At 31.4% G+C, this 27,791-nt stretch overlaps 2 protein-coding genes across 2 annotated transcripts; one reads left to right on the forward strand and one right to left on the reverse strand.

Annotated features, from left to right (window-relative positions):
* On the reverse strand, positions 1-27,473 carry LOC134698052 (E3 ubiquitin-protein ligase TRIM71-like). The gene is made up of 4 exons (XM_063560341.1): positions 27,439-27,473; positions 16,213-17,003; positions 4,284-4,331; positions 1-16 (listed from the first exon to the last, which is right to left on the reverse strand). The coding sequence occupies exons 2-4, from the start codon at positions 16,977-16,979 to the stop codon at positions 1-3; spliced, it is 831 nt and encodes a 276-aa protein (XP_063416411.1). The 5' UTR covers positions 16,980-17,003; positions 27,439-27,473.
* On the forward strand, positions 4,728-10,834 carry LOC134696695 (uncharacterized). The gene is made up of 2 exons (XM_063558617.1): positions 4,728-4,870; positions 8,805-10,834. The coding sequence occupies exon 2, from the start codon at positions 9,145-9,147 to the stop codon at positions 10,282-10,284; it is 1,140 nt and encodes a 379-aa protein (XP_063414687.1). The 5' UTR covers positions 4,728-4,870; positions 8,805-9,144; the 3' UTR covers positions 10,285-10,834.
* Positions 27,474-27,791: the final 318 nt, after the last annotated feature.

Here is a 27,791-nt window from a genome sequence, read left to right on the forward strand (position 1 = left end):
TTACATAGGTTTTTCTCTGAAAAAAATCAATATAATTATAAGATAAAAAAGCACAATATTGTGAAATTGTAAAACATAAAGAACACCAATAAATAAATATGCTACAGTTTTTGCCACTAATATATATCAAATAGGAATAAAATTGATTGTAATACTACAGTATACGGTACAGTAAATGATAAATTATGTCTTGGATCTATGATCGATCCTTTGTGTGTGCACTTTCTATTTACAAAATAATAAGATATGCCGCTGAAAAATTTAACCTTTTAAAGCTCGATAATAATTGAATAGGTCGGTAAATTTATCAGAAATATATGATAAGGTCAATAAAGTCAATATCTTTAAAATATATTTATTGGTGTTCCTGGCTGTGTTTTCTCAACTATAAGATATGATGAATACATTTGTGTTTGCCACTCAAATATTTCAGTATGTACTGCTGTTAATAATCTTTCGTGTACAAGTGAAAATGTTAATGCAAGATTTTCTTTGCGTTCATCAGATAATAATTGTCATACCACGTCAGAGAACAATTATGAAAAAAATATTTCAGTACAGTTTTTTGGAACAGTATTCCTGTAGAAATCAAATTGATAGAAACGAAAGAACAGTTCAAACAAAGTTGATATAATTTCTTGTTTCTAAACTAAAAAAAGTCATCATCAGATAAAAATTATCTTCTTTTATATATTTGTCTTGTTTATCTGACATTCACAAAATATGTTCATTTAACGATTCTGTATGTTTTTAGCCATTTGTTTTTTGCATAAAAAGGTGTATGTGTGTAAACGTAGATATAATATTATTGTTTAATTTTGAGTAACAGAGGGTATCAGGGGAGATTATTAATGTTCTTACTGATTTTACCCTCTTCAGATAAAGTATTTATTATTCTTATATTATATCACACTTCTGTATCCATTTAATATGACTTTTGCAGTATATTTTTCGTTAATAAATTTGAATAGGAGTACTTACTCAGAAGTTATTTCTGTCCTAAAATGTACACAATTTAGAGATAAAATTCTATTTGTAAATCAAAACACATATCAAAGAACCTAAGACAAAAATATAAATAATAGACACACATATGTTTGTTTTGTAAAAGTATAGTTTATTGTTATTTATACACACCGATGTGATCATACCATTTATAGTTTCCTTAACGAGTTCCAGGTAAAAGAATTTAAAGATACAAAGCATTCGGATAATACAACCTTCTCCCTAATTAATAAACATAATAAGATGAGATAACTAAAATAACAATTTGAATTAAAACAACTACTAGTAGCTTATGTGGAAAGCAACAAATAAAACTTTGCAGTAATGGTTTATTATGAAAAATGGATCAACAACCAGTCTTTAGTGTCATTTAAGTCTACCAAAAAGATGTTTGTTATGCACACATTCCTAAATTGAATGTGCAATAACAAAACTTGTTTAAAATCATTGTATTGAGACTAGAAAATTTAGATAAGTAAACGTTAACCATCAGATAGAAAGAAAAGGATGTGTTTTATATGTATTTTGGAAAGTTGTACAGAATCGAACATATAAAAATGTTGTTTGTTTATAGTTGACAGGTGTTTGGTTGATTATAGTAATGTCGGTTCAATTGGGATATTGAGTTCATGCACGAGTGACCTCACATGGTTTAAAGTCTTTTGAGCCATTGAAGTGAAAGTGCACAGTAGCATTTTGCCAAATAAGAATATTATTAATTATATTTTTTTATTTCAGGTTTGTAGGCCACTAGTATGAGAAAATCAATACAAGCTGTTTAATACCTGTGTATTTTTACGAACTTTCCACAATATTATACTCATATTTATAATAGAATGTGCGCTTGTCTCTGCAAGTGGCGTTTCCTATGTTAGAGTTTGTGTTGATTTGATAAATAAGTGATGTTCGTCTGAGTTGACGAATTAGAATTTAACAGTAAATACATAAGCGAAGAATACATATTCCCGAATATATCATATCACTTAAAATAGGTAAAGGTCAGAGTCTGACGATAAATAACTAATTAAGTATGAGAAGTCGAAATGAGTTTTATCATAAATACTCAAAGATATAATATTTGGACCTATGACTGATAAAGGGTCTGAAATAAAATATGCCATGTTATCATCTGTATATACCATACGCGCGTTTTGATAATATCATTCAGGAAAGTTGAATCAATGTGTATGGTATTGACAATAAAGGTTATATATTGATTGACACAGATCTGTTTCATTAATTGTATTATAATATCTTAAACATAAAATGAAATGTTATTAGAAGGGAAAAACTTGCTTCGTGCTTTACATATCTGTCTTTCAAATTTGCATATATGATTTCATAATGAACTTTGCACTTATACTTGGTCTTTTGTACTCTTCCAAAAGAAAACTACATAACATAACACTTACTTGCATCCTAAGCATCTGTATCTGTATTGTTTAGCTGTTGGTGTTAAACTATAAAACATATCATATTTATATATTTTCAAGGGAGATGTCTCACTTTCATAGCATTTGATCTTGTATAAATATGTTAACGTAACTTCTATTTTGATTACTCACCTTTAATTTTGCTCTTTTATTTTACTCTCATAGATAAATAATAGGGATGTTCTGGTATCTAACAGAAAACCCTGGCCGTTTGGCACATTTTTTTTGAACTTTTGGTCCTCGATGCTGTTCAACTTTTTACTTGTTTTGGCTTTCAAAGTTTTGTATCTGGGCGTCACTAGTAAGTCTTGTGCGGACAAAATGCACTTCTGGGGTATTTAAATTTTAAACTTGTTTCCTTTTGTAAGCTATTATTCGTGTGTTTCTTTGTCAATTGTGGCCTCCTGTGTATTTATATTGTAGTCCTGTAATCCTGTGTTGTCATTTTAATGTTATATTTCACATGGCCATAAAAGAGGGAGGTTTTGGCATGCCACAAAACCAGGTTCAACCTACCATTTTTTTCTTTAAAAATGTCCTTTACCAAGTCAGAAATATGGCCATTCTTATATTATAGTTCGTTTCTGTGTGTGTTACCTTTTAACGTTGTGTTTCCGTTGTGTCGTTTGTTTTCTCTTATTTTTGAGTGTGAATTCACATTACTATAAGACGTGTGATGGGACTTATCTATCCCAAATTCATGTATTTAGTTTTGATGTTATTGTTATTCTCATATGATTCTGTCTAATGCTTAGTCCGTTTTTGTGTGTGTTATATTTTAATGTTGTGTCGTTGTTCTCCTCTTATATTTAATGCGTTTCCCTCAGTTTTAGTTTGTTATCCTTATTCTGTTTTTTGTCTATGGATTTGTGAGTTTTGAACAGCGGTATACTACTGTTATCTTTATTTATTCATATCCATATTCTGCGCCACAGTTAGGCAATCTTTCAAAAGTGTTGATCTCTTTTCTTGACAAATCTGTATCATGAATACTTTACAATGTTAAGGTATAATATTTTGGAAAGCTAAACTGAACGAATTACACATATTCACATTTCTAATGTATGTCGTGCATTCTATTAGTCTTATTAATCAAAAGTAAACCATATGTATATTCTGAAAACAACCTCGCTAAAATTAATTGAGTATGTGCAAAAAGAGAATCAATTTTATTTGGCCTTTTGATTTATTTTTATTCGAGCCATTTTTAGACGAAACGCGCGTCTGGCGTAAATATAAAATTTTAATCCTGGTATCTATGATGGGTTTATTTAAAGCAATTTACGGTTCTGCTAAAAAACTGAATAGTTCTTAGGTTTGTTATATAATAATATCATGTCTGCCAGAGAAAGAACCAGTAAATTATACGTGAGTATTGTTAAGGTGGTACCTTGACTAAAATTTATTTGTCTCGTTTTATTTTCATAAAATTTTGACAAAATATTTACCCTGACCCTCTGACAAAAATATAAAAATTAAAAAAAAACTTGAACCAATCATTCTCAGAAAAAAACTGGTTGGATATTAACAGTTTAAAAAACACTAATTTTGATCACTGAGAAGCTAAATATTTTCTTAACCATACAACGTAATTTAAACGTTTAGCTGATTTTACAGAGTTGTCTCCCTGTAGTGTTAGGTACCACCCTAATATCATACTTATCGATTCAAGTGGAATCAAAACCAATTGAACAAAAGATAATTATAGAGATGAAGAACACTACAATGTAATTTCAAACCTTTGTATTTTGGTTTTATTATTGCAGCAAAAGCCAATCAACAGAAGAACATTAAAAACGGAAACAAAAGAAACAACTTTGTTAAATGTCTATTATAAATACAAACCTGACGTTCTTCTGAGGTTTCGGGTTTTCTTCTTTTTTGACAGTTTCTCTGAGAAAAAACAATGATCTTATTTACAATTTCATTCTCATCTTATATGTGCGTCAAAATTGTAAATTATTATAAAATCAAATAAACAGTGTTTTTCTAAATATGAACACACAGAATTATTTATTAAGATAACTCAAAAATAACGCAAACTAGTTCCCAAATTGCATTAAAAGTACTTTTTTTCTTAAGATTGACTTGATAAGATTTTGATGATAATTGTTATATAAAGTTTGTACTGACACTTTGTAATTGAAAACTGTAGGTTTATTTATGTCCCTTATTGAAAACCGTTTAGTTTTCTTTGATTGATGACCTCTTGGTGTGAGTTGTAAAGTCTTGAGATAAAACTTCAGCTAGAAAGGCAAATTATTCAATGAAACTTAAACACATAATAGTTCGGTTCCGCAATCGCACGGAATAGGATAATTCCGTACTCGTTTTGTACTTTACAATCCGTTACATACTTCCGGGGAGTTCGATACAACAACAACAACTACAACTGAACAAAGAAGGTCATCGATTATATTTTATAGCCACAGGTAATTTGTGTTCAATATATTATCTTGTATCTAACAATTAGTATGCACTTGGAACTGGTATACCAAACAGTTTGAACGGCGCAAAGATAAATTTATACGGAATGTCTGTTTTTGGCGGTCTTTTTAAAATCTATAAATGATAAATCATGACAAAACTACAGGCACTTACGTTGATACTGGGTCTTCCAATGGATAGAAACAAGTGCCTGTGAACAAAACATATAATTTTTGCGTTGCAGAGAGAATTTTCTTGGGACTTTTTAAGTTCTTTCTGAAACATGAGACTTTTGGATTAACAATTTTTTTTTTTAAATTTCCATTTGCCCAGTGTAGTATTACATATTCAAAACAGCAAATTACGTAAAGGCCTTAGCCATTCAATTAATTCATGCCATTATCATGATGTACTTGCAAGGCTATTTTTTCATATGACACCAACCTCAACTAAAGATTAAAAAAATATCCTTGCAAGATGCATTTATTGTTTTTATTTTTAATATATTAATTTATATACTATTGTACATGTTGTATTAAAAATTATTATAGTATAAGGGCTAGTGAGTACCCCCTAGGCTATATAATTATGTTTACCAGAATGAGTGTGCCACAAAAAGGGTAATTTTAATGTCCTGTTGGTAAGAATAGGGTTTTTCTTTCAACATATTAACTGTCCAAAAACAGGAGCATGTCTAGAACAGGGTACATGTATGTGTTTCAAAATGTTTGTGTTCAGCATGTTCAGAACAGGGTATATTTTGGCAAGTGCTATTTACACAATTATACTCAAAATGATTGCCAATAATATAATCCCCTTGGAGAGCAACATATAGACATTGACATGATTGATATATATATATTTAAAAAAAAAAATGTCCCTTAATGATTTTTAATTGTTGTTTCCTGAGAATAAAAATTTAGCAGGCATTTTACATTTAAAATACCAAACACTTATTTTTTAAGTAATACTGTACAAATGTAGATTAATTTTAAATCACAGTACTGAGTCTGTAACCAAATTGTACATACATGAGTTTTAAAAAATAGTAGCGGAAATATAACATGTTATTATTTCTTTAATAGTTATCCCATGAGGACGCAGTGTGTCAGTGTCAGTTCACCCAGATCGCGGGAGGCCAGAAGGTGATCTGACACTGACACACCAAAGTACGAGTGGGATATAAAAAAGAAGATGTGGTGTGATTGCCAATGAGACAACTATCCACAAAAGACCAAAATGACACAATCATCAACAACTATAGGTCACCATACGGCCTTCAACAATGAGCAAAGCCCATACCACATAGTCAGCTATAAATATTATAACTATTTTACATCCCAGCTGTTTTAGATTAGATGAAAAATCCCTTACAATTCTTAAAATGTACTAAGTTTAGAACGCCACACAACCATTATAATATATTTTATATATTACTATATAATGTATACCCTTTTTGACCCCTGAACGGATGAGTCGATATCACACAATGTCAATTCGCCCCACTGCCCAATCAGCCCACACTAGATTGTCCCACTCTTGTTCGCCCCATTTTGAAAAAGTGTAAAATAAAACTGCACAATCAGTCCCACAACTTACTTACTATCAAAAAGGGTTTTAACCCCACTGAATAAATTAAAGGTATACAAACTCTCCCCACTTATAAAAAAATCTTGCTTCCTCTAAGTACAAAAAAAAATGTATGTTAAATATATGGTATAGCTGGTATTCAGTCGTCCTGGTGTAGTAGGGGGTTGATATGCTAAAGGTCTTGAGTTTGAATCCCAGCATAGACACTGGATTTTTTCGAAGTAAATTTTGATGGATAGTCTTTTCTGTATTAATTATAAGTTATAAAGTGGATTTGACGTTTTGACAAAATGTTACCAGGTTATAGAACAAAGGAAAGCATGCAATACAAAGGAAAGCATGCAAAACAAAGAAACTCAAACTGGGGTGATCTGAGCCAGATCACCCCTGTTATAACAAAGGAGCTGCGATGTAACTCTTATTATAAGTAACAGGATACATGCATATATGAGTATACATGTATGTTACATATATGTGTAACTACATATATTTGGTATTTGCAATCAATGTACATTTTGCAAGGTCCTCATGCTTGTCAGACAGTTTTTAATAGATATAGGAAGATGTGGTGTGAGTGCCAATGAGACAACTCTCCATCCAAATTACAATTTGAAAAGTAAACCATTATAGGTTAAAGTACGGCCTTCAACACGGAGCCTTGGCTCATACCGAACAACAAGCTATAAAGGGCCCCAAAATAACTAGTGTAAAACCATTCAAACGGGAAAACCAACGGTCTAATCTATATAAACAAAACGAGAAACGAGAAACACGTATATATTACATAAACAAACGACAACTACTGTACATCAGATTCCTGACTTAGGACAGGTGCAAACATTTGCAGCGGGATTAAACGTTTTAATGGATCCAAACCTTCTCCCTTTTTCTGAAACAGTAGCATAACATCACAGCATAGAAAAACATACGATAAAATATCAATTGGCAGACTTAACTCAATCAAAAAACGTATGATTAAACAATGAACGAATAAATTTGATCTGCGATATATATCTGAATGCAAATGCACAGTTAATTTGATATTAGAAAACCTCATTTTCTATTTTTAATAGTGAATACATTTTTTTGTAGTATATATGCTATATCTAATAAACTACACACATATAATTTATTATCAATAAAAAAAATTCTTGTTTGAACTGATACATTTTTGTACATACATATATAGATATAGGAAGATGTGGTGTGAGTGCCAATGAGACAACTCTTTTAATAAATAAGTAAACCATTATAGGTCAATGTACAGACTTCAACACAGAGCCTTGGCTCACACCGAACAACAAGCTATAAAGGGCCCCAAATTTACTAGTGTAAATTAAACCATTCAAACCGGAAAACCAATATATATTTTATAAGGAAAAGGTGAACTTTATTCGGTTTATATAATGAACAACGCTTTGTACGGCTTATCAGTCATTTGCCAATTCCATATGATCTTGACCTTATTATCAATTATTATGGTTCATTGTCCCGCAGTAATCTGATGTTTGTTTTAGGGGTTCATAAGTGTTTCATATATGTCAAATTTAACGGGTTTAAACAGTGCATTTAATTTAGATTCTTATTTTTTTGGTCCTGTTGTCAAATAGGTCTTCATCAAGGTCCAACATGTCCAAAATTTTAATTGGTTTGATTTTAACAAAAAAAGAATTCTTGTAATTCTTTGATATGCTGGACATTTACTTGGATTTTTGATTATGAGTAAAGTTTTCAAATTGGTCTAAATCAGGGTGATTGGTCCACATTAAATTTTGTTTGATTTCAACAAAAATTGAATGCATGAGGTTCTTTGCTATGCTGAATCTAAACATAAATTTAGATTTTTGACATTTTGACCCCATTATCCAATTGGCCTACATTGAGGTCTTAAGGGTAAAAAATTGAACTTAATTTGATTTCACCAAACATTGAATTCTTAGGGTTCTTTGATATGCTGAATCTCACCAAGTATTTAAATTTTGGATAATAGACCATAGAAGGTACATGTTTATATCAAATTCAAAATTTTGAAATTCTTAGACCACATTCATTCTGTGTCAGAAACAGGGCTTGACCTCTGCAATCGTATTCAGCTGTGGTCTGCAGAGCATTTTATTATAGAGATAAGACTATTGGTTTCACACGAGTAATTTTTTAAGCCCTTTATAACTTGCTGTTAGGTGCGAGTGTAGGCTCCGTGTTGAAGACTACCTTGATTTATCATGGCCTTGGTTTACTTATATAAATTGTGACTTGGATTGAGAGTTGTCTCATTGGCACTCATACCACATCTTCCTACCTGTATATCTATGACTAATTAATAAATATCCATCCTTTTTTTTCTTGCAGTATGGGGAAGAAGTATTGCTGTGTCCCACTGTGTCACAATACATCAGACACTGTTACAGAAAATGGCTCAAAGGTGATTCTCCACAGATTTCCAATGTCAGAAAAGAAATCTCACATAAAGAGGCAATAGATAACCAGAGTTAATAATGTTAGGGCTAATTTCGTGGTGAATGATAGTTCTCGAATTTGCAGTGAACATTTTGAGGGTCCATTCACAGACCAATCACTACCAATAAGGTTTCCATCAAAGCCTCAAAAGGAAGTTAAGACAAGAAGACCTCTTTTAAAATATGAAGTAAATGTTGACAGCAATAATAACATTCCTCCATGTGATACACAAATGAGCCATATTAATGATACCAGCATTTTAAAAGGTTTGAATGAGAATGAACATGCTATGCATAACTTTGAAAAACTGGTGATTGCTACACAAACTATGGACACAGGTATGAATGCAACACCTGAATATGTTGATGTGGAAACACAAGTGGGCCACACAAAAGAGGTGAAGGATATAGGAATACAGTGTGACTTACCTAGGATGATATTCGAGGATATTAAAGATGATGACAGCAAAGTCAAGTTTTATACTGGCTTCCCAACTTTTAAAGTGTTTTGGCTGTTCTTCTTGACACTAACTAAACATGGTGCAGAGAAACTAAACTATTGGGAAGGAGAAAAAAGATCAATGGGGGATAAACTGTACCACCAGGAAAGTTATGACAAGCCAGGAAAAAAAAGGTTTTTACGACCAATAGATGAATTTCTCTTAACATGTATGAAATTGAGACTTGGATTGAATCAAGAACATTTAGCCGACATATTCAGAATTTCAAAAACAACAGTTTCACGAACATTCAATACTTGGGTTAACTTTATATATGACCATAGCAAAGGTTTAATTGCTTGGCCTACAAGAGAACAAATACTTGCGAATCTACCTCAGCATTTTAATGATCATGTTAATACAAGAATTGTACTTGATTGCACAAAATTTTTTACTGAAAGACCTTCTTCTCTTGTGTCACAGTGGCTGACATGGTCTGAATATAAGCATCACAATACATTTAAAATCTTAATAGGAGTAACACCTAATGGAATGGTAACATTTGTGTCAAGATTATGGGGAGGAAATGTTTCTGACAGACATATAGTTGAACATGATGGGTTGATACCTAAATTGTCTCCTGGAGATGTTATAATGGCAGATAAGGGGTTTACTATTGAAGACTTACTCTCCCCAGACATTGGTTTAAATGTTCCACCTCGTGTATCAACAAAACATCAGATGTCATCCTCAGAATTTTTCAAAACAGCTAACATTGCCTCAGCTAGAATTGTTGTCGAGATGAAAATGGAGCAAGTGAAAAATTTTCAGATTTTGAATTCTATTTTACCACTTTCAGAAGCACATCTGGCTGAACAAATAGCTATAATTTGTATATCTTGGACAAACTTATTGCCTCCTCTTTTGCAATAACTTAAACATTAAGGGCAATTCCAACAGTATATTTCTGACAGTGATAATTTCTTTATTTTTACATAAGTTATGTTAATATTGTTTTCAGCACATACTGTTATCATAGAACAAATTTAAGCTAAAAAAAATAGTGTACAAAATAATGTAGGTCAAAATTAAACCAAAGAAATGTGTGTCAAACTTGCAATGTCATATATATATTGTCAAAAATAAACAAGTGACATGTCCCACAAAACCTCATTTTGACATTTGAATATGTAACAAAATTTTCAGGAAAATATATATATTTATTTTCAATCATTTACTGACTCTTATTACCTTTCTTCACTTGCATGACTTGAAACTATTGGACATGCTCTTAAATTATACAAACAGCTGTTGTCATGACATGCAATTTTGTTTTCATTTTTCATGCCATACAAGTATACATGTACATGATGTACATGAATATTAAAGATAACAAAATTTTATTGTATTAATTTCTTATCTCAATTATCATATGATTACATGTATATGGTTCACTTAACTTTAAAATATGACTGTGTAAAACAGTACATTCACTGGATAAAAATTTTGGCCAAGGTTTTCTTTAATGAAGATGAAGTCACAACAAACTAGAGACTCGGTAAAATTTTATTTATGACTAGGTCTTTCTAAATTGTATGTTGAATTAAAGTTTTGACCCAGATTTATGGTTCACTGAACATAGTAAATAATACATACTTTATGTATGTGTCTGTCCCAAGTCGAGAGCCTGTAAATCTGACAGTGGTTATATGATATATCATTTGTTTATTTGTAATTACATATTTGTTTTTCATTCATTTTTTTTAATATAAATAAGGCACTTTGTTTTCTCCATTGAATTGTTTTACATTGTCATTTCGGGTCTTTAGCTGACTGTGCGGTATGGGCTTTGCTCATTGTTGAAGGCTGTACGATTTCCTATAATTGTTAATTTCCAAGTTATTTTGGTCTCTTGTGGAAAGTTGTCATTGGAAATCATACTACATCTTCTATTGATATTTAGTTCAAATAGGGCATTTGTGTATTGGTGGAAACATTTTCTTGTTGAATAGTACATATAAACATTCATTCAAGACAAATGATGTTGAAAGGGTACTGATAAATCAGTAAGGCATGCAAAATATTTTAAAGTGTGTGCACTTTCCTCTTTTATATGTATGCATTGTTTAGTTTTCAAGCATCTGATTCACTGAGCTTCTAAAAGAGAATTCATTCATTTAAAATCTTTAACAATGAGTAAAATCCATACAATAATTAAAGAACGTTCATAACATATCTTTCATACATGTAGGTACCATAGATGATTCCTTGAAAACAAAATTAGAACAGTCACAACATCCTGAATTGACCAGGAAGAAAATGTCTTGATATGAATTTGAGCCTCTAGTGTTTACTAGAAGCCAGTCTGGTCTGTAATTTTAATGTCTGATAATCATATTCATTTGATTTGCTTTTTGGTACTTTCATACTTTCAAAGGAGGAGATTTAGAAAAAAAGAAGTTTACCACAAACAGACTACAGATGGATGCCAAGTGATTGCAAAAACTATAATAATAACACATCCTTTTTGGACATATGAGCCTAAAAGGAATATTTGGTACTAACACACAGAATTGATAGTAAATAAATGGTCAATTAAAATGTTCAAATGGGGAATGTGTCAGAGACAACAACCCGACCATAGAAAAAAAACAACAGCAGAAGGTCACCAACATAGCGAGAAATTCCCGTTACCATTTTTTAATCGTCAATACAGAACACTTTAAATCAGTTTATGAATCTTTAATAATTTTTCATTTAGGAAAATGTGTTTTTCCTCGTTTCACTCTGCATGAAAAGAATTCAGGTATAATTGAATTCAAATAAAAAGAATTAAGTTTGAAAAGCATATAATTCCATAAAGCTTCATCAAATGATATTCTTTCAACAGAAATTCCCTTTGTTGTCCATACAACAAAGTCTACCCATGATACTTCATACAATGCCATTTGTCCTTGAACTTGGAACATATATTTATGATTTCCTTTTAATTTCAACTTCCCATTCTCTAATTCACAGCAGAATTTTAAATCAACTGCACATTGCTGAGGCTGTCTCTTTCTCCAAGGTGTTTCATCCTTGTCTGAACCATAAGGACACTTAATTTAAACTATGCCACAACCACAAACTTGACAAGATACAAAAGAATCAATACTGGCTCCAAGATATGGATAATTAGGATTCACAAGTAGACCTTTATTTTCCACTGTAACATTTTGACAAGTTTTCAGGTGATTAATTTGATATTCTTTAACTGCTACCCTCTCTTTTAAACGACCCCATTCCAAACTCTTAACTTTCAAATTTTGCTGTGACACATCATAATTTAGAATACGGCGAAGTAAACAGTCTGGTTTGTCAGTTATCCTTTTGCAAACATCTCCAAATACAGAGGCAGTTAATAATTTTGATCTGGCTTTCATCCAGTTAATATTGATGTGTTGACCTCTTGTTGACAATTCTAACTGTTTTGATGTATCCATGGTGATAAACATATCATTTAAAAATGTTGAGAAAACATTTTTACAGGTTTCAGACTTTAAGTCAACTGTATCACGGTACACAAATTGAGGATTGTATGTATCTAAAAATTTATCAATTGAGCATTCTGTCCTTAAGGTTTTATATAAAACACAGGTGGGATAAATATCCTTAAGTCCATCTAATATTTCACTTAAGAACTCGTTTTCATCATTGTCACAAGAACTTGGTTTATATGCTCCTGGATATGGTTTTACTTTATCAGTTTTATCTTTATCGGTGTTTGCAAATTTTATATCTTTTACTCTTTTTGGACTTGGTTTTCTTGCTATAGGTATGGGACGATCCCACTGACAAGCATCACTGGTACATGAATTTTTTGTTTTCTCTAATGTATATAAAAGAGCACCAACATGTGCACAAAAACCAGCATCACCTGCCTTGCAATTGCAATGTCCAGATAAAATATACCCTGTCTTTTTTGAAAGACACACATGAAATGAGTAAAAGGTAGACATTTGGCCCGAATTTCCAATCTGAACCTTGAGTCTCATTGAGGGCAGGCAATTGGCCTTAAAATAACAATGATCACTGTCCACATCTATTTTATTATAAAATATATCATAAATGAAATTTTCATTGCAAAATCTTTTTGCTTTAATCATGTGTTTATCAAAACTTATTCTAGTCCCAGTTGTAGGATTCTTTTGATAGTGAAAGTAGTTATCTACATCCTTTACTTGTAGAGGTGGAATATCACATGTGTCTATTTTTTTCCAATCATCTTTGAGTAATTCAAAATCCTGAATATTACATGTGACTGCATCTATACCATCATCTTCACCAGATTCTTGACCAGATGTCAATGCTCTATGTACCCTGTTTACAAGAGTCTCCTTGGTTCCACTAATTTTCAAATTTTTTGCTCGAAGCCATTCTCTCAGATCAGTTACCTTCCAATTTTTAAGTTCTTGCACAGACAGGAAGCACTCTGCATCTTCTGAATCTGTATCACTTGCATTTGACATCTGAAAGGGATGAAGCAAATAGTAACACCAGGAACATATCATGTAGAGTGGGTCTCATTGAGATTCCAACATAACCCGGTATCAAATAAATGTTATTAAGCAAGAAAATGGGATATGAAGTTCAGATAGTAAACAAAGCATTATCAGTGGAATAAAACATTTATTTCCCTTGGCCTCGGGAGATATGAAGATGTGTTCACCCTTAAAAAATAATATTTCCCTCCGGCAGAGCCCTCATGAAATATTAAATTATATTCTTGGGTCAACATATCTTCACATCTGCCTCAGGCACAGGAAATAAATGTACAGTATCACCCTTATTGAAAGTCAATTTTTGTGTAATGTTATAGGTTCAAGATTTTTGTGTTTAAAAATAACTGTAGTCTCTATATACATGTAAATACAATATGAGTTATTAGGTATGGGAACTTTTATGTAAGGGGGGCCTGCTCAATTCATGCTTCAGTGATTCCCTTTTAGTCAACCATTTTTTTCACACAAAAAGGGTGGGGGGCTTGGATCTGCCTATGTTTAATATTTGACATCTTTGGTTGAAGCAAACAAATCTTGTTTGTTTTTATAGAAGTGTAGCTAGTGCAGTGTTCCCGCCTGCCCTAAATAGAAGGGCGCCCCGCCCTTGGTGCCCTTACTAAGTGGGATGATCATTTCCTAATCACAATGCATGGCTAACAATAGTTGAAAACTGAGCATATGCCAGTGGCAGATCAAGAAATTTTCATAGGGGTGGGTGGGGTGGTGGTGTTTCAACAGCCAAGAGGAAAAAGTATTGAAATTTTATACAGATTAGACCTTTGCTTTTCCCTCTTGAACAGTTTTGGGGCCCTTTAATCCTTTAATTTATAGCTTGCTGTTAGGTCTGAGTGATAGCTCCATGTTGAAGGCCATATATATCTTGACTGACTTATAACAGTATACTGGTTTTCTTTTATAAAGTGTTACTTGGATCCGAGACATATAAATTATAATACAATACTATATGTCTCTGCTTGGATGGATAGTTGTCTCATTGGCCCTTATACCACATCTTCCTACATGTATACAAATTTTGTATCCTCGAATTCAACAGTACATGTACGTCTACATCACATATTTGTACTATTGCCGAATCAAAATAATGTTTTCTTATCTTATCATATATATTTTTCCACTCCAATATCTTGTTTGCTTTGATTTGTATGTCTGTAACAGGTGTGACTATAAATCACACTTGGTTAGATTCTATTTCATTGGCATTGTTACCAAGAACAACAACAAGAAACGAACGGCAAACCGCAAGATTTGTGCATATGTTTGGCGTCTTTTTTACCAAAATCTGTTTAGTCACCTTTTCATTTAACATTTTATAGAGTAACAACGAGTAATGGTACACCAAGAAATATATTTTTCATACTTACTATCTTAAGAAATCAATCAGGACACTAGAAGCTCAGACTAGAAGTTCTCCATTTGACATTTATCATTGTCATTGTTTACATGAAACTCCCCGGAAGTTGAATTCGGATGAAAACTAATGGCCGTAACAAGGTCGGAAAAACACCCGGAAAAACTATTGCGGAACCGGACTATTAAGCGTTTACGGAGTGAAATATTGAATAGATCTTCGTCAAAAATCAAAGAAAATCAGTTGAGATGTTTATGTTACGGTACAATAGGATTAGGAAGGATCCTGAAACATCATTTGATAAATCGGATTTACAGTTTCCTTTAAATTTATTTCACTTCAAAGCTTTTGTCTTAAAATTATTCAATCTTTTTTAAATTCGCGATATCATTAGTTTATAAGAGGTCCTTTAAGGTGTTTAACATTCTTTAACAATTCAACCTTATATTTTTATCGTAAGATTAATTTTACGCGTAAGATTTTTTGTAAAAAGGGCTACTGGATTTTTATTATTTAAAGTGTAAATCGGTATTCTAATTGCTATAAGTAGATATTGGTTGATCCTACTGAATTCCAATTGAAACTGTCAACATATATTTAGGATTCTATAAAGTCAACATATAAATTTGCTTGTTTTGTAACTCATGAAATGCTAGTTATATTAATCAATGATCAAAGAACACTGACTATTTTTTAATAACAGTGTATATATAGGCATTGCATTATCATGATTATCGCATATTCTATTAAATCTGGAGAACTTTGATAACTAGTATCTTAGATACAAATACATTATATAATTGAAACACGAAGCGGAAGATGCCATATTTATTCAACCTCATGCAGTCGAAAAAAAACGCTTATAGAAGAAAGTTTTCATATAAAAAAGAGGAAAAGACAATAAAAATTGTCAACTCAATTCATAGAATCAATAACAAAGAACAAACTTACCCAAATGTTAGTTCCCCGAACAGTTTCTCTATTTCTCCCTCTGCTACTGTCTTTATGTCATATTTGACTGATGGCATAATGGGAATCTGTATTTCTTGTATTTGATCGATTTGCGATTTTATTTGTTTTAGCTTTTGTAACAATTTCGTCGTATCTTTTATACCATGCGTGTCTTGATAAAACTTCTGTTGCTCCTTTGCCTTATCCAAAGCTGTTTTTAACTCATTGCCAACAGACTGTAAGGTTTGAACATTCCCTGTGTCCTTCTCCTTCAGCGTATGCATAAGACCTTCGATTTTCGTATCAATCATCTCTTTCAAGTGTCTGCCTTCTTCTTTTATAGCCTGGATAACTTTCTGTACATCAAGTTGATATTTAGTTGACCCTTGGTCTATATTTTTTATCTTTGACTGCAGGTTTCTCATCTTCATATCGATCAGCATTTTGACCTCAGCTTTGATTCCTTCAGTTGATTCCTTGATTTCAGCAAAATCATGAGATTTGTGTTTTTTAATAGCACACATCTTACAGACTGGCGTACTACATTCCAGGCAATAATATATAAAGTTTTCATCATGTTCTTTACAATAAAGTTTAACTTCCGGGTTTATATTTGGACCACTCAGAAATGTGTGATTTTTTGTCATCTTTGTCCGTAAATGCGATATTTTACATCCATCACAAAACAGCTGGTCACACTGTTCACAGTAGTTATGTCCAGGACTAGACACACATATCTCACACGTTTTGGACGCAGCCTGTGCCATTTCAGTTTGCTTGCGTTAATTTATCTATTGCATAAAATGAAAATTCATTTAAAAATATCATAAAAGTCCAAATTCAAGTAATGTATATATCGTTTGTTAAAATAGTACTTCGATTTTGTTGTTGGATTTCCCAATGGAGTTCAATGCAAATGACACATTCCTGTCACGACATTCCAGCAACAAATGTCAAATTTTGTTATTACACTTGTGGCTAATCTTATGTGTCAAAAGAAACATATATTTACATACTATGAATTGCTTAATCAGTGTCTGAATTTTCTATTTTATTTAATTTATTTTATTTATTTGGGGAGCGGATTACATAGAAATATCTGTATCAAAATGCAAGTTTCATGTTTTGCAGTTCTCAAAGAGTTGTATAATTCGCATTAATAAGTTGTAAAAGAAGAAAAGAGGGACGAAAGATACCAAAGGGACAGTCAAACTAATAAATCTAAAACAAACTGACAACGCCATGGCTAAAAATGAAAAAGACAAACAGAAAAACAATAGTACACATGACACAACATAGTTGTAAGATTCTTCTTTATTGAATTGCTAATATACACTCCGCCAAAGGTAATTAGCACCACCTATATATAACTGGCAATATTTATGCGTTTAAAATATTTATATGTTGGTGTTATGATTTACCAATATATAACATACCCTAAGGAAATCCATTTAGACTACCAAACACTCCGATAAACCCGCCAATCAACCGTTTTAAAGGTCTTCTGCACTTTTTAAAATACACTGTTTCAATGCATTCTACTATACCGTGTACAAGTGAAATTTGACCTTCACCAAGTCACTGTGAAATATGGCAAGGCGTTAGTTATCTGTGACGAAACGTTGACAAGCAATTGACATGTCAAATGCAGGTAGGAGCACTAGGAACATAGGTAACCATTTCAATGTTAATCACACCTTCATTGTCAGATTTTCACAACGGCATGTTGCCACAGTAAATGCAATAATACATAAAGGCCTGGAAGATCCCGTTCAACTCCTCGACCCTTGAACATGTACGACAACGCTAGACCACACAGGGCAAGGATTGTAACTGAGTACAAAGAGCAAGAAGCCATTGACACTTTCTTTTGGCCCACCATGTCTCCAGATATGAAAGCTATTGAACATGTCTGGGATGCCATTGGCACAAATCTCAATTGCAGAGATCCACTTTTGCAAAATCTTGTCGATTAAAGAGGTGCAATTGATGATGAATGGAATAATTTTGATGAACGAAAATTCAGAACGCTTGTACAGAGTATTAGACGTCGTGATATGGAACTGTACCGGATAAAAGGTGGTTGCACATCCTATTGACATTAAATTTGCCGAACATACCAAAGATTATTTTTAGACTTTTAATGATATTTGGTGATTAATTGTTGTAGAAAAAAAAATCACAATTAAACTTAAATTTCGTTTCTGATTTGTGTAATTTTCACTATTTCTTTGAACGCAAAATTCAAATGCACAGAACCTGCATACGTGACCAAACTTAAGTTGATGGTTTGTTTATGGTATATGTTAGCAAAATTGCCAAATGAATATTTTCTATTATTCGAGGATTTACTAATTTTTTAATAAAGTGGTGCTTAACTTTTTGGCGGACTCAATATATGTGACGTTAAGAAATTATGATGTTTGAATTGATTGATTATCAGCATTTCGTGGTCTTTTTTAACTGATTATGCCGTATGGTATATGCTTATTGTTGAAGGCAGGATGTGACCTATAATCCTATAGTTGTTAACGTCTATGTCATTCGATCTCTGCTGGAGAGATGTTCTATTGGCACTACTACATCATTCCCTTTTTGTTTTATATCGTTTGTGTGTGATGCTCCAATACAAGTCTTATTTTTTTTTAATAATACGAATTAAAAATTGTCCGCCCTTTGTTTAAGCTAGTGCATTTAGATATGTAGTTATAAATACTTTGACATGATACTGATGAGGCATCGATATTAGACGAATCTGTTTTGCAAGCATTTAATTTTAATCGAAAGATATTTAACAAAAAGTTATAACAGCTTCGAATAACCAAGTATGAAAACATACTCATTTTTTCCTTGTGCAACTTATTAATTGATCGTCGAAAATACACAGAAAAAAACTTATTAATTATACATATAACATATGCGAAGATTGTGTTATTAAACATGTCTGAGACCCAACAATTTGGAAAATTGAAAATATTAGTACTCGATCGATGTAATAGCATTTTTTTCTGAAATATTCAAGCACTAAGTAATCAGTTTCTAGAGCAACAACTCTCTGTACCTAGGAATATTTTCTTTCTAATATGAATGTGATGCATGTAAACAAAATTCTGCAATTGAAGGTATCACTGTTAAAAGTGCTTTAGATAAGGTCATTCAAGTCTGGCGTATTAAATTATAATCTTGGTACCTTTTGATAATTATTTACCTCACTAGGTCGATGCAACTGTGGGTGGACGTGTCGTCCCCGAGGGTATCACTAGCCCAGTTGTCAGTGCTTCGGTGTTGATATGAATATCAATTATATGGTCATTTTTATAAATTTCCTGTTAACAAACTTTGATTTTTTCGATAAACTAAGGATTTTCTTATCCCAGGAATAAATTACCTTTGCCGAATTTGGCACCACTTTTTGAAATTTTGTGTCCTAAATGCTTTTCTTTGTACCCGTTTGGCTTTATAACTATTTTGATTTGAGCGTAACTGATGAGTCTCATTTAGACGAAACGCGCGTCTGGCGTAAACAATAATAATACTGGTCCCTAAGATAACTATTTAACCTGGAAATAACATAAACATGATAAAGACGAGAAATGTTTTCAAAGTATGGATTGTTATGAATTATATTATAAAAAAGGTAAAATTAGGTTGACTGTGTACTTGTTTCTAAAACAATAGCATTTTGAATTTGCTGTCATTCATACAATGGCTGGTTTATGTCGAATAATTAAATAACACATGAAAAAAAATTTAAATCGAGATCACAAATAAATTCTACCTCATATTTGTTTCGTAAAAAGGATAAAATATTGTCACGGTATCAAAATAAGTCCATGTAAAGATATGTTAAAGAAATGTAATAAGAATGATTGGTCACTGAACTGATTTTCAAAAAACAAGCTGTGGTAAATGACACAATGTGTATAGCCTATACAAAGCAAACAAATAGTATGTGAATTGAAGCACACCTTAATGATATGACGTAAAAAATTAAATATGAGAGGATAGAAATGCTTAAAACAAACAAATAAACGGGGTCACCGTACGTTTATCCAGGCGTAACGTGAAACATGACATTTCATGCAGTTTTCTTTAAATTATACAAGAATATATTTCCCTCAATACGCTAAATGAATAATGATTGAATCAAGTAAATCTATTTTGTCTATTTAAAAATGTTAGTAACTACACATGTATGAGGAAAAATCGTATAAATAAGCATCTCTAAATGAGTTTTGAATGGTTTTACACTAGTTATTTTGGAGCCCTTTATAGCTTATTGTTCGATGTGAGCGAAGGCTCCGGGTTGACGGCCGTACATTGACTTATAATGGTTTACATTTATAAATTGTTATTTGGATGGAGAGTTGTCTCATTGGCACTTACACCACATCTTCCTATGTCCATTTTCTATTATTTAATTACTACCTGTATCGAAATTTGTTGAATTCGATCATCGCAAACCTAAAACTTTAATGTTCTGCTATTTTACATCAAAATATCGAAAGACTCACCTAAAATTTAACTATTTTGTCAAATTCAAGAATCAAAGTCGATCATTAGCAAAGTGCTACAACATGTATCAACATATGACAGTCAATTTAGAGGGTTTAGAATACATATTATCTCTATACTAAAATAAGTTATCTTACACCGTATTTACATTACAACTGATAGAAGATATATCCAAATTTATGACATTAGTATGTTTGATGTGTCTAATAATGAAGGCAGGATAATTGTTGACATTGCACATCGGTACACTACTATTATTTGACAAAGAAACTAAAATAACTAAGACGTATTTGTTCCTTGTTTCTTGTATCATCGAACTGTGGTAACCTAGATGTGTACCATCGTGTTATTCGTTGATGGTATACGGATTCAAATAAAATAAAATCTAAATTACTTGTCACCATTTTGACTAACATTAAGAATCCAAACGTGGTATGTGTCAAATTGACAACAAATGAATGTATTGAACCTACGTTATCGTCTGTTCTAATTTTACTGGTAAATATATAGGAAGTAAATGTGTTTGTTTCCATTAGGATTTATTATTGGGTTGTGTTAGATACTTTAACTGTGAAGTTTAAAACAAATGTATTCAATGGGTTTATTAAAGCAATGTATCTTAATATCTTCATATATTAAGGATGTACTAATCTGACGTTTCAGTCTAATTTAAATCTCGTTCTTGGATATGTGATGCAATGTGAAAATACCAATGCAGTAAACACATATTTTAAACAAATTTAACTCTGTGAATAAAATGTATATTTACAATACATGAAATAGGTAGTTTATGAGTAGTCAAATTTCAAATTTTAATACCAATCAAGTCAGACTCATTAGCCATTTCTTTTTGAGAAAATGAATATGGGGTGCAAGAAATGATTTTCAGGTTTGAAGTTAAATTCATTTAGATTGGTTAAATTGTGAAACTGTGATTTTTTTCCATTCTGATAGCCCACAAAACGGGTAAAAATAGACGAATCATGGAAAAATCATCAGACTAGGGTACTTTCAAATGGTCGTAGCAAAAAAAAGAAATGCACCACGATATATTTTGTTTCACCTATTATTTCTTTTATAGTCATATCAACCCATAAATCCGTTTAAGAAAAAAGTTTAATTCTGAAATGTTTAGCTCCTCCGAGGTGTACATCATTTATGAACCGGACCAAACCTATACTTTCAAAGAAAAATATCAGTAAATGTTACTGAACAATATAAACCTAAATTACGATGTTTCGAAATATCCGATAGCAGAAATGTTTAAGCTCAATCACATTAGTCGATCAATTCATAACGAAAAAAGATAAGAGTTACTGTAAGTTCAGGTAGGAGTAATGTGGAGAGGTTTGTCATTATTATAATGTAATTTTGACTGTTTATTTACTTCATACACTTTTTGATTTTTTTATGAAACTATAAGAATCGTTGCAATTGAGGAAAAAATTTCCTTGAATGTTTGTCGTTGTAGTGTCAAATTACATTAAGATTTGACAATTTTAAACATTTATCCTTATTGCATTCACACTTTTTCTATAATGGACACGCTAAAAAAAAATCAGGAAACTCTTGTTTCGTGCAATGTTCATTCTTAAGCAATTTTATGTAACATTCTTTTCATAGTAACTTAGATATGAATTGATAATCGATTAACTCGATTTTTTAAGAAAACAAAATAAAACCAACCTAAATAAAACGCTGTTTAAAGGTATATTTATCCAATTTAATAGCAACCAGTTTGTAAGTTCTGATTTTTATTACGCCACTTCTAGCTATGACGTCTCTGCGCCAAAATCATTCGTGAAGTTACACATATCTGAATTTGAAATTGATCTAAACGCAACGTATCAATAGTGGAAATGCATTAGAAACGGAATAACAGTACTGTAGTCGAATAAAATGCCGCTGTCATTTTTTTATTTGCATTTGCGATCATTTACACAAATTGACGATGATCAAAACGCTTTAATTCCTAAAAAAAACAATAAGGTTTGTACTTCAACGTAAATGATATTGCTTCCTGTTGACTGCCTTGAGAATGTTATTCATTTATTAGCTATATTATGACAGTAATAGAATACCTTGTAAAATTTAGATTAGCCTTCAACATGGAATATATGATAGTACGTAACTGTAGAGACATACTTTTAAAGATAAAAATCACGTTATCTAACATCGTCCTGTTTATTATCATCTTAAGGAAATTCTCCTGGCTGAATTTCATCAAATTATGAAAGTTTTTAATAGTTTAACAGACAAATAGAGAAGAGTATTTTAATTTTGAAATCAAGATATTTTTAAGGTGATGTGCCAAAACATTTAGTTTTATTCTGAAAAGACTCAGAAAAGTCTTAAATTGTAAATAAAATCATAAATATGCTGTATGCTTTTTATCATTAATGGCTACTAGTAATGTGTACTTTATATACAAGTTTTCTTCAGTTATTATAATTGCTCATCAACTATTCCGATTGACTTCTGTATATTTTTTTCATCTTTTATGATCGTGTTAAATAGTATGATGCTAAACAATGCGTAAGGTTTGAAGAAAATAAGATATTGCATTGATTTGCATTGCATTGGTATTTGCATGATTAAAATGGAATAAATAAACAAATGTATCTGTTTCCATTTCATACAACTTTATAATTCTACCTCATCCGACAAAATTCTCCCTTTTGCTTATTTCGTTCACAGACGGTTTATATAGTTGGCCTTCAAATGTATACATGAAGAATACTTGCTGGAAATTTTAACCATAAATCATCATTCATTGCTGTGTTCAGGGTGAATGTGATTTATGTATTGTTGAAGAATCGTTATGATATACTTGTAAAAAAGACGGCAAACATATTTCGCGAAAATAATAGTTAACCGAACAAATAACAGACAGTAAAACAAACAACTTTTCGCTGAATTTCTTCGTTTGCCATACTATGTGGCTAAATTTTACTCGATTTCATTGAATGATAGTCTTCTTCAAAGAATTAATTGTTACAAACCAATCTAGTTTCCAGTAGTGTCACGATATGTATTATCGTTTTTGATAGTTTCAGTTATTTAAAGAAGATTTAAGGAACCTTCAGAAAATGTACTTACCTGAATAGACAGTCAATGCAATGTGTGCATTATCTCTACTTCTAATAAAACTATCTTGTTCAGTATTTATTTTATAACTTTAAGCTGATATAAGTTGTGTCCCAACTTTTGACATTAGTATTATGCATCTAATGATGAATACTGTTGTCACAATTAATAACAGTGAATAATAACCTACAACACTTAAATATGTTGTTTGTTTTCTTGATACCTGTTTTATGGGTTTTGAGATTTTTTGTTCTATGCTGTCTTATTTAAGGAATTGAGAATGGCAACGGACAATATGTACAAGATACAACAACCAGACTAAAGTGTAATTGGTTACCTTACATTTCTTTTAGTACATAATAATAGTTATCAAAGGTACAAGGATTATAATTTAGTACGCCAGACGCGCGTTTCGTTTACAAAAGACTCATCAGTGACGCTCATATCAAAATATTCATAAAGCCAAACACGTACAAATTTGAGGAGCACTGTGGATCCAAAATTCCCCAAAAAGTGGTGCCAAATACGGTAAAGGTAATCTATGCCTTGAATAAGAAAATCCTTAGTTTTTCGAAAAATTCAAAGTTTTGTTAACAGGAAATTTATAAAAATGACCACATTATTGATATTCATGTCAACACCGAAATGTTGACTACTGGGCTGGTGATACCCTCGGAGACGAAACGTTCACCAGCAGTGGTATCGACCCAGTGGTTTAAATAGTTATCAAAGGTACCAGGATTATGATATAGTACGCCATAACGAATAATGTAAAAACATGAGTATGAAATTAAACTAATAAGTGATTCACTTCTAATTTTTAGTTTTATATTTTATCTTTTTTACGTCATGCCGGTTAACAAATTATCTCATTATTTTAGTCGTATATTTCTGTAGATGTTATGACATTATTTATGTTGGTTCATATATTCTAACCAGTTTATCTGTTAATATACATTTACACAGTTATCCGGTGTTGCCACGCTTGACTGACTTTGTTTAAAACTGAACGATTGGCATAGCGACATAATCAATCTAAAGTATATTGCATAATTATGAAACATTCGAATAATTATGAATTTTCTATCCAATAAATTGATTATAATTCTTTAGCTATATTTTGACAAACAGTTCAAGAATTTTGTGTACTCAATGTTCTTTAACTTCGAATTTATTCGCAATGAGAATTTTTTTATTCAAACAACATTGGTGAGTCCTTTGTAAATGTTGTGGACTCAACGCACGTTTGCTGACAACTTTGTAATTCTAGTTACTATGATAAGATACTTCAGAACATCATATTGAAATTTGCAAGAATGTTATCTAAAATTTGTTATTACTGGTTATTCCATTAATGAAAAAAATTAATAACTCCAGACGCAGAAAGACTGTTCGTTTACCGATAGTGACATCGACAAAGTACTAGAAGATGAATTGCCCTTTTTTGAATTAACTCCTATCCGGAACGAATAATGTAAAAAAAAGTCATGTATCCGTACTTTTCTTTAGGGAATTCAAACCTCAGTTTATTTATAATTTATAGTATCGAAGCAACAAATACTGAGCTGATGATACTCTTTGGAACTAGTAAATGAGCAGCGGTATCGTACTTGAAAATGAAAATAACACTCATTTCTTTGTATGCACCCTATCCGCTATTCTTGATTTACGTTATCAGGAGTGCTCAAAGCTAATTAAATGAACTTTAAAGATGTATGCGTACGTATGTGGCGACGTTTTTAGCAAAAAGTAAATATTTTTTAAATCTATAAGTCTTTCTCTGATTTTATGTATCAAATTTGTTTTACGAGATGAGCAATGAATGATAAAAATGAAACATAGCAATAGGTGTTTCATAATCCATGTAATACTAATACATTGTCGTTTCAGTAAAGGTAATTCCATTCAGCATTAAAAGAGTGACGAAAGATACCAGAGGGACAGTCAAAGTCATAAATCAAAATAAACTGACAACGCCATGGCTAACAATGAATACGACAAACAGACAAACAATAGTACACATGACACATTACATTCGATGGTTAGACATGGGTCTATTTAAACTATGAATTTTATATATACTAGCCCACAATCAAGCAATGTAACGTTAAAAAGCTGTCAACAATTTACAAACCTGCATTGTTTAGTACTTACATAATTAATGTACACAACATTCTTACAAGAATACTTTTAGTATTTTTTCAAAAAGTGGTACTCATCTGAGAAAAACAAATTTTAGATAGCTTCTAAGCACATGTTTCAAATTTCTAGCGCTTATGTCTGTATTCTGAATAAGATTTAAAACAATTTTGTAATCTACTGACGAGAAATACGTTTTTCTGCATCAGTGAACACATGAAAAAAAATTTCTTTATTTAGGTATATATGATGTTTAACGTTTCACAGACATTATCTTCATATAGAAAAAAAAACATATCGAACTTCAATTTATATATATACTAGTATCTTGAAGTTCGATATGTTTTTTTTTCTATATGAAGATAATGTCTGTGAAACGTTAAACATCATATATCTCAAAATAAAGAAATTTTTTTTCATGAGTTCACTGATGCAGAAAAACGTATTTCTCGTCAGTAGATTACAAAATTGTTTTAAATCTTATTCAGAATACAGACATAAGCGCTAGAAATTTGAAACATGTGCTTAGAAGCTATCCAAAATTTGTTATTCTCAGATGAGTACCACTTAAAAACACAACAAGATATCAATCTGATGCGTCTGAAACCCCTTTCCTGGATTTACCTTCATCAAGAACGCTCATAACCATAGATAACACGTGCAGGAATTTTGATGAAGTCTTATATCGTAAATAAAATCATAATTATGCTGTATGCGTTTTATCATTAATGGCTTATTTATACGTTATATACATATCTTTGTCAGTTGTAAGCATTGCTCATCAGTCTGTCCCGATTGACGTATGTATATTTATTTTTTTCATCTTGTTTGATTGAGTTATGCTTCACTTGAGAAGTAGATAAGATATTGCATTGATTTGTATCGCATTGGTATTGACATAAATACAATAGAATAAAGTATCTGAAAATTTCCATTTCATACAATTTCGTTATTCTTCGTCATCTGACAAAGTTCTCCCTTTTACCTGTTTCGTTTCAGACGGTTTATATGGTTGGTCTTCAAATGTATGTCTGAAAAAATGCTTGCTGGAAATTTTAAACATAAACTATAAATAATCGATGTGTTCAGAGTAAATGTGATTTATTTTTTGTTGAAGAGTCGTTCTGATATATATGTAAAAAGGACGATACAATGGGTGAAAGGGGGAGGGGGAAATACGCGTACGACACAAATGTTTTGTTCAAATTATAGTAAATCTAAGTCGAGCAAATGGCAACGAAACAAAAGCTAATTAAATGAACTTTTACCAGACGGCAAAAAAAACAACTTTCCGTTGAATTTCTTCGTTGGTCATACTTGGTGGCTAAATTTTACTCGATTTAATTAAACGTTAGTCTTCTTCGTGCAATTAATTGTTACTAACCAATCTAGTTTCCAGTAGTTTTGTCACGATATGTATTGTTGTTTTTAATAGTTTCAGTTATTTGAAAAAAATATTAAGAAACCTTTAGAAAATATACTTACCTGAATTGTCAGTCAATGAAATATGTGTATTATCTCTACTCGTAATAAATTTATCTTGTTTAGTATTTATTTTATTACTTTTAGCTGATATAAGTTGTGTCCCAACTTTTGACATCAGTATTATGCATCTAATGATAAATGTTATTGATAAATGGTGAATGATAACCTACAAAACTTAAATATGTTGTTTGTTTATTTAATACTTGTTTAATGAGTTTTGGGTTGTGTTTTTTTTTCTATTTTATTTAAAGAATTGAGAATGGAAACGGACACTATGTACAAGTACAACAACCAGACTTAAGTGTAAATGTTTACCTCACATTTCCTTTAGTACATAATAAACCAGTGTGAAA

This window comes from Mytilus trossulus, chromosome 14 (assembly GCF_036588685.1).
Source record: "Mytilus trossulus isolate FHL-02 chromosome 14, PNRI_Mtr1.1.1.hap1, whole genome shotgun sequence".
NCBI classification, from domain to species: domain Eukaryota; kingdom Metazoa; phylum Mollusca; class Bivalvia; order Mytilida; family Mytilidae; genus Mytilus; species Mytilus trossulus.

What these genes read in the sequence shown, in the direction of transcription:
- LOC134696695 (XM_063558617.1), top strand. Translation starts at nt 9,145, where the DNA reads ATGAGCCATATTAATGATACCAGCATTTTAAAAGGTTTGAATGAGAAT.
- LOC134698052 (XM_063560341.1), bottom strand. Translation starts at nt 16,979, where the DNA reads ATGGCACAGGCTGCGTCCAAAACGTGTGAGATATGTGTGTCTAGTCCT. An exon ending in TTCGGGGAACTAACATTTGG is followed by an intron (nt 4,332 to 16,212) that starts GTAAGTTTGTTC and finishes GTTTTTTCTCAG; the next exon opens with AGAAACTGTCAAAAAAGAAG.